Here is an 8,504-nt window from a genome sequence, read left to right on the forward strand (position 1 = left end):
AGAGAAGCAGGGCAGTATAAACAGAGGTGGCAGTGATGTGGTACGGGTTCTTCGGGCGAGTCGGGTTTCGAGCATGCATCATTCGCGCATCCCGAGGCTGAGGCTGCGGCCATCCTCTTCTTTCTTTTGCATTTTTTTTATTAATTAATTAGAAATTCTGTAATAATTTATTTGCTTATCGTTTGGACTGTAATACTTATTTGGCCCCTCCGAGTGAGGGCAATGATGTAATAAGTGTGGGTGAGTGTGTGTATGTCTTCCAATCCCCACTTCTTTCTTCCCTTTTATTTACCTGCTTATGATGGTAGATTAGGGCATTTTTGAAATTAGCATACCTTATGCTACGCATGCGTGCATTCATGCATTTGTATTACACGCATTAGGCTCGGTACATCATGCTAACTGCATTCGTATTTCAAATTCCAAATTGAATACGTGAATCAATTGGTTGCATCTCATATGCCATATTTAGGTTAACCGAGCCTACTCTAATTACATTTTTGCATGCGATGCATTAGTCATTTTAACATGAATTAGGACATGCATATTTGCTAACTAGTTTACTGTTTTGGCACGGAGTACGATGTAAGTAGTTATGCTTTAGCATCCCGCATGCCTGTGAGTCTTGCCATGACAGTATGCTTGCCATGTGGCTAAGTGCTTATATGAGATAAATTGTTTGAATGCCTGTGGGTGAAGGGTGGATTGTTTGAATTGGAAAAAACTCATTAAAATCCGTGCTTTAGCCTACTTACGAGTAGCAAATTCCAAAACGCTTTTCAAAAATAAACGGATATGCAATGCTTATTTCCAAATTAGGCAATCTAGTCTATACTTGTTTGCTGTGCGCATAATATAGTAATTCTAGGCTAATAATTGGAATAAGAACACATAAAGTTTTCAAAAACGGATATCATGATTAGTAGAGGCCGGTCTTCGAACCGGGCGAGAGGGGGTGCTCATAGCGACCTTCCCCAATCGTACCCTAGCTCCTGAGCCGAGACAACTCCGGTGATGACGGACACGTGGCCTTCGGCACCGAGTCAGGGTTTCCTAAATTTCCCCACACTACTACAAATATAGATAAAGATCACACTTTTTTGGTGTGATGTATGTTTTTTAATCACACCTTTTAAGTTTTATTAAAGTGTGGTCTTTAAGAGTGTGATTAAAAATGGTCATTTTTAATCACACTTTTTAAGTGTCATTAAAAAATGCTTTCATCACATCTTTTAAGTGTGATTAATAATATTTAGATCACACCTTTTAAGTGTGATTAAAAACATTTAGATCACACCTTTTAAGTGTGGTTAAAAACATTAGATCACACCTTTTAAGTGTGGTTAAAAACATTAGATCACACCTTTTAAGTGTGATTAAAAATATTTAGATCACACCTTTTAAGTGTGATTAAAAACTTTAGTTCACACCTTTTAAGTGTGATTAAAAACTTTAAATCACACCTTTTAAGTGTGATTAAAAACATTTAAACCACACCTTTTAAGTGTGATTAAAAATATTTAGATCACACATTTTAAGTGTGGTTAAAAATATTTAGATCACACATTTTAAGTGTGATTAAAAACTTTAGTTCACACCTTTTAAGTGTGATTAAAAACATTTAGATCACATCTTTTAAGTGTGATTAATAACTAATAAAACCTGTAATAAAACAAATTGACATATTTGAAGAATAATCAATATTATTTTTATACGCGCATTTCAAGAATGTAATACACATTATATACTATACTTTGAATCACAACCACATATTGAATAGAATAACGTCGTACATTTCATAAATGAAAATTAAATATGTTCAAAAGTATATACAAAGGAATTAAATAAAAAGTTTTAAACTATGCTTACATATATTAAAAAATGAAAAAACTTAAAAACTAAGTTCTTGAATTCTTTGACCATATTTTGTATCTCTCCAAGAATTTCTAACCTGAAAAATAAAAACAAAAATTAATTCAGAAACCGCTAGAAGCATATGAATAAACTAACTATTTGTAGAGATTGTTCTAGTCTTATAAAAGATAAAATCCTACCGATCACACCCTTTCAAATGTCTTAAGACTTGGACAACAAGTATCATTTCTTATATCGCTGAAGGGAGGCAAAGATGAACTGAAAGATGGAAAGTGGCCAGCAATCAATGAAGACAAGGTTTCACCAGTCCTCCACAGGCAGCAATTTGCTGACAGCACACAGGTTGTCATTTGTTAAATTCATCAGAACCTGCCACAAGGAGCATAGTATAAATGTTGACAATCATCACATGAATCACAACCACGTCAAACAGATTCTCAATAAAACACATTTTTAGCCACTCCATTGCTGATGCTCTCATCTTTTCTCCAACTTCTATATTTCAATATTCTATTTGGCATAAGTAAAACCAATAATATAAAAAAAAATTAGAACTGATGGGCAACTTATTAATGTTGTAATTTATCAAAGATATTTTGTTACAGGAAGGATCATGCTCTCTTTCATTTTCTATTTGTCTTCCTCGATTAAACAACACACAATCAAATCTTAAAATCAATCAAGTTTTAGAGCAAAGCACACACCCTTGTGAATCAATTCAGAACAAAGTGGCTTAATGACAGTTGTTAATGTCACCAACTACATGTAAAACGATAAAATTTGTATGCTATGTTGCCTGTTGTCTTTATGTTGAAGTTCACACCAGTCACTATTTGTTTATCTATTGTTCTGAATCCTTTCTTTTGCGTATGAAGTTTATGCTAGTAGTGGTGTTGGTGGTGGTGGTGGTTAAGTTTCTATTTTCCTATATACTTGTGTTACTCATTTTACTGTTGTTACTTATCAAAGAAAAAATTACTACAATAATTTTTACAATAATTAGGCACCTTGGTATTAACAGGCCTTATTAACTCAAATTACTTAATACACTTTATGGGTAAATATCTAATTACACATGTTAGAAAAATACAGATTTGAGACAAATGATGAGTCATAAATACATTTTTATGAAAATTTTCGGTATTCATAAAACAACTGAATAACATTAAATTGGGCATGGTTAAGTTTGAAAACATTAGGTTATGGTGTGCCAATATCAAAAAGGTATAAAGCCTTCCATCCCAAAGGACATTCCACCCTCCTATCACTAATTTCAATAAGAATAATGATACATAAACATAGTTTTTATATATGATTCTCACGAATTCAAAAATATCATTCATTTTCAAATCATTTTCCTTTCACTAATATTACTTAAACAAGCAGTAAGTAATAAAATAATAAAATGATTATTAGGAAAAGTTGAGAAAGAGCTAACCTTTGGCTAAAGGCTTTGAGACCAAAGGTGGGAAAGTTACTAAATCCACAGCCATCAGCAGCAGTAAAGAACCATTGAAAAAGTGCATTAGTAAAGCTACCACAGAGGGAATAGAATAGCATCATTACTTGTTTCCTGCATCCAAATTAATTAACTCATTAGCTCCCAAAAAAATTTAAAAAAATAAATAAACAAGATGCTAATTCTAATAATTTTCCCCCACCAGCCCTCACAACTTAAATTTTAAAAAAAGATAAAAGTAAAAGGAAAAATTGTAGATCAAGAATATGAATAAACCTAAATGTTAAAAGTCAATTGTTTTTGTTAGAAAAAGTGTGGTATAAATATTTCTTCTCTTTTTTCCTACATTATCCATAGAAGGGTCAAACTATTCATTGGGTGTACTCGACTAATCTCAAGGCTCACGCAAAGCATTTCCTTCCATGCGAGTCAGGCAAATCTTCGACTATGCTCACAGGCATAGTCCCTGAGCAATTGATAGCACTCAATGGGAGGAGAAGTTATGTGGTGGTCTTGGGGCATGGCTAGGTAGTGTCCAAGAATATTGTGATTGGTAGAATGAGTGGAGCCTATAATTTGGTGTTTGGCAATAGAAGAACAACTAGGGATATGACATTTGATAATTGATAGGAGTATTACCATGTGATGCTCCAAGACTATCTAATAATTTTTTCAAATGGGAGTTGAATCTCAAACTTAATGCATCATGAGGGCCAAGTGGTAAGTAATATCAGTTTTAGTTCTAAATAGTTACATTGTGTGGTAAATAATATCAATTTTAGTTTTAAATAGATACATTCAATAAGATTAGGGTAAGAGACAATATTAGTTACTTGGCTAGTTTGGCTCCTTTAGGAGTGTGAAAGCTGTTGATGAGGTAGGCAGTTGCAGTTCCACTAGGGTATGTTAACTTGTACTTGAGTATCATCATCTGAGGAGGAGAGGAAAAACAATTCAAAAAAAAATTACAAATTAAAAAGCTTATCAATTAAATATATTATTAAAATTAAAATTGGTTTGTTGTAATAATCTATTATTATTATACCTTTCTAAGGGGTGCAATTGAAAAGAGACCAACAAAGCTGACAAGAAAAAGAAAACCAATCATCCAACCCAAAGATAGATTCTTCACATTGATTGGGTTGCTTGCTTCATCTGCTTGAGCTGCAATACGTCCACTCATTCCTAGTAGATAACTTGCAGTCCCACCTGATATAATTTATTTTGAAAACTTCACTTAAGCTCTCAAAAAGAATAAAAATAAATTCTTTTATGTAAGAGCTTTTCCAAGGGGGGGAAAATCTAGCATACAAGAGGAACAATTTTGTTTTTAGTAGGCAAGAGGCCCCCCAATTTCCACTACCATGCAAGGAAAATATCTAACTTCTCTAAAGATTGAAAAGCATCAAGGCATCAGCCATGTGCCTCAGAAGTCCCATAATCCATAAGGCTTCTTGCAACTAAATAAAAATGTAAGCTTTGATTCCAACTTTGCCTATTTCTCTCCAAAATTATTGGGGGTGAAAAGCAAAAATAAAAATAAAAATAAAACTCGAGAAAACTAAGCATGGTCAAACTATTTGAAGATGGACAGTAGGAAAGACATCCTTACATTAAAGATATTGAAGGATGCTTTCCTTGAAGCACATAGGACCAATATCCTTAGTTATGATACCTAATGCCTGAAAAGTGACACTACGATCCTCCATGATCATTTTAACATATCAACCTTCATCAAACTACTCTCAGCCCATATTATGTCAAGCAAAACATAGGAGGTGTACGTGTGTGCTCACATGTGTGTGCATAGGGGGAGAAAGAGAGGACCTTCTCTTGCCCTCAGGCCTCTGCCAACTTGCATTTCTCTATAAAACAAAACATCACTATTTGTAACTGATTACCGGCACAAAATCAAACAATGGATCAAGATAAGATAAAATTGAAGGAAAAAAAATGCAAGAACAAAATGAACCCAATACACATTTATCAAAATACCCTACAGACAACTGAGTATCGAACAAGAGATCAATAACATATTTGGAGGAATGTAAACATCCATTGCCAAGTAAATTTAAGAATCCACATGAATACGGCAAAGAGAAACAGGTACTACAGAACTTGGCTTCAAATAAAAACAACATTAAAAATCAAAATAGTAACAATGCAATAGCAACAAAAGCAACATACTTAGATAAACAACCTGACCAACTTTTACTGCTTGTAGCAACTTTTCTTCGGGGAGGAAATTACAATAACCCTGTGGTGGACAAGTTACACAAATCAGTGAGATGATAGAGACTGTAACATGTTTTGTATCAGTTTTGGTATACTCCGCATCATATCTTTTGTAAACAGGTTCAATAGAAGAAACAATTGAATATATAATTTCAACAAAGAATGAAGTGAAATAATTTAGGATCATTAAAAGAAGAATAAAGTGCAACAAATTCCTATCATATTTTAAGTATCTACCACCTGAAGTCCTTTTCCAAAAAAACAAAAAGATTGAAAAAGAACATGAAAGCCAAAAAGTATTTAACATCCAACAAAAAAAAGTGAAACCAGGAAAAAAAGGAAAAAAGAAAATGTAAAAGCATACAAGGTTTACCACATTGAGTCTTGAATAGACAAAATTCATAACAAATAACATCATTTTCTTTCAACTTCTACCATCAAGAAGAATCCAATGCGGAACAGATAAGTCAGATGAGGATAAAGATTAAGATTTTTATTTATTTCGGAATTTTATTTATCTAGGAGTTTTATTTACTTGGGAAGTCAAGTTTGTTCAGGATTAGTTTGATTTGTCTATACATATGGACTTCATGTGATGGATTTAGTAGACTATATGATTTGTATTTTGATTCATTGAGAAATTTGATAACAGATTGTAATCCCCTGTTTATTCTTCTCTCCTTCTTCAATCTTCTTCTTCCTACTGGTGCTACATCAGAAAACACAACCACAAACTATTTTAAATCAAAATATATTGTTGAAGTTTCAACATCTAACTACTAATTTGGTTCAAAATGTCACCATTAAATGTAAAGCATTGCCCCAGAAAGTTGAAAATCAATCAATGCCAAGTTCGATAGATACAAAATTATTATTTAGGGTTTCAATTCACACTAACTGATTAATATATGGAAATTGTACTCTATTTCACATATTGTTAAAAGCAATCCAGGACACATTTCTAGAAAATTAACAAATCATAGTAAAATTGTGAACAAAGTAACAGTAACAGAGATCAGAATCATCAGAATCTAAAAACAATTATATACATACATATATATATAGAGAGAGAGAGAGAGACCTTTACAGCTAGTGCCCCTGTAAGTGTCTTAAATGCAAATTCTAGGCACGAATCGGACCAGGAATCCCCAGATGGATTGACTTCAGATCCTAAATTTTCCTGGTTTTTCATCTCAGTTTTTGGCCTTGCTGGTTGATCTTCTGGAACAGCTTGGTCCTCCAAAGGCTTCTCGTTAATGTCTGACAGTTCTGTGCCTCTCAAATCATGATCTGTAATCTGCGTTGAAATCGTCTGCAACGGTTTGACTTCAGTTTCACCAGACTTTCCAGCTGCAGCTCCATGAGCTTGTTCGCTTAACACACAGTTGGCCACCATCTTGAGTTTGAGCTCCTCGAGTCGTTTTGAAGACCGATGAGGCAAATCAAAGATTCAGAAGAGAGAGAGAGAGAGGAAGAAGAAACAAACCTAGTAGTCGATTGGTTCAGTAACCCTAGCAACCGAAGAGAAGAGATGAGATGATCAGCCTAGCAATTGTTTTGGCCTTCATCATCATCAGATAGAGAGAGAGATATTGAACCCTTACGATGTTCCATCAAAATAGTTATTTGGGGGGAAAAATGTTGGCGCCCAAAATTTCATTTTAGCGCTTCTTTCTTTTTTCTTTTTTTTTTTTTCTTTTTTTTTTTTTTACTTTTATCATACAATTCACGATATGCATTGTGCGTCATGAAAAAGGCAATATTTTTAATGACAGGTGATGTGTGCGTCGTAAAAAGTATAATACTTTTGACGGTGGCCGTGGTGTGCACCGTGAACAATTCCCACAAAAGTAGGTAACACAGAGGGTCTGTTTGGTAACATTTACGTTTTCAGTTTATATTTACAAAAATTTTATAAATTAGTTTTTGTTTATTTTTAAAAAAACATAAACTAAAAACGAGTTTCGTAATTGACAAAATGTTTAAAAAAATTTAAAAATATAAAAAAGAGTGAGAAATGGCAAGTGGTGGCAAGTAGCGCAAAAGACGGTGGTGGAAAGTGGTGACGGGGGGTGATGGGTGGGTGGGTGGGTGGGTGATGGTGACGAGTGGTGGGTGGTAGCGAGTGGGTGGTGGTGGCGGGTGGCGGGTGGTGGGCGATGGTGGCAGGTGGGTGGCGGATGACGGGTGGTGGCGGGTGGGTGGCGGCGGCGGGTGGTGGTAGTGGGTGGGTGGGTGGGTGACGGTGGTAGTAGTGGTGGGTGGGTGGATGACGGTGGCAGGTGGTAGTGAGTGGGTGGTGGTGGTGGTTGTGGTGGGTGGTGATGACAGGTGTGTGGCGGGTGGGTGGTGGTGGCAGGTAGGTGGCGGGTGGTGATGGTGGGTGGGTGACGGTGGCGAGTGGTGGGTGGTGGCGAGTGTGTGGTGGTGGTGGTGGTAACGGGTGGTGGATGGTGGTGGTGGGTGGTGGCGGGTGGCGGTGGTTGTGGGTGGGTGAACGTGGCAGGCGGTAGCGAATGGGTGGTGGTGGTGGGTGGTAGGTGGTGGTGGGTGGTGGTGGTAATGGCAGGTGGTGGGTGGTGGTGGTAGGTGGGTGGCAGGTGGTGGGTGGTGGTGGCAGGTGGTGGTAGGTGGTGGGTGGTGGTGGCAGGTGGTGGTGGCTGGTGGGTGGTAGATGGCTGGTGGGTGGTGGCTGGTGGTGGTGGCGGGTGGCGGATGGTGGTGGTAGATGGGTGCTGAGTGGTGGTAGCAAGTAGGTGGATGGTAGTGGCGGGTGGTGGGTAGATGGCAGGTGGGTGGTGGTGGCGAGTGGGTGGCAGGTGGGTGGTGGTGGCGAATGGGTGGTAGGTGGGTGGTGGGTGATGGTGGCTGGCATGTGGGTATTGGTGGCGGGTGGTGGCTGGTGGTGGCAGGTGGGTGGTGAGTGGTGGTGGCG

At 36.9% G+C, this 8,504-nt stretch overlaps 1 protein-coding gene across 2 annotated transcripts; it reads right to left on the reverse strand.

Moving 5' to 3' along the window:
- Positions 1-1,772: 1,772 nt before the first annotated feature.
- On the reverse strand, positions 1,773-7,497 carry LOC114284239 (putative metal-nicotianamine transporter YSL11). 2 transcript variants are annotated; one of them, XM_082893396.1, is made up of 7 exons: positions 6,651-7,497; positions 5,522-5,591; positions 4,380-4,543; positions 4,168-4,265; positions 3,314-3,448; positions 2,055-2,244; positions 1,773-1,951 (listed from the first exon to the last, which is right to left on the reverse strand). In XM_082893396.1, the coding sequence occupies exons 1-6, from the start codon at positions 6,963-6,965 to the stop codon at positions 2,238-2,240; spliced, it is 789 nt and encodes a 262-aa protein (XP_082749522.1). In that variant the 5' UTR covers positions 6,966-7,497; the 3' UTR covers positions 1,773-1,951; positions 2,055-2,237. The 2 variants fall into 2 exon arrangements, with proteins under 2 accessions (XP_082749522.1, XP_082749523.1); XM_082893397.1 differs by having other exon boundaries at positions 6,657-7,494.
- Between the last annotated feature and the right edge of the window lie 1,007 nt (positions 7,498-8,504).

The sequence above is a fragment of the Camellia sinensis genome, chromosome 10 (genome assembly GCF_055761805.1).
Source record: "Camellia sinensis isolate YWXY chromosome 10, ASM5576180v1, whole genome shotgun sequence".
NCBI classification, from domain to species: Eukaryota; Viridiplantae; Streptophyta; class Magnoliopsida; order Ericales; family Theaceae; genus Camellia; species Camellia sinensis.

Bases quoted from the DNA above. Each gene is read 5' to 3' on its own strand.
- LOC114284239 (XM_082893396.1), bottom strand. From the start codon at position 6,965: ATGGTGGCCAACTGTGTGTTAAGCGAACAAGCTCATGGAGCTGCAGCT. The intron at 5,592-6,650 runs GTCTCTCTCTCT...TGTCCACCACAG, and splicing joins CAGGGGCACTAGCTGTAAAG to GGTTATTGTAATTTCCTCCC. The intron at 4,266-4,379 runs GTATAATAATAA...TCTCCTCCTCAG, and splicing joins CAATTGCACCCCTTAGAAAG to ATGATGATACTCAAGTACAA.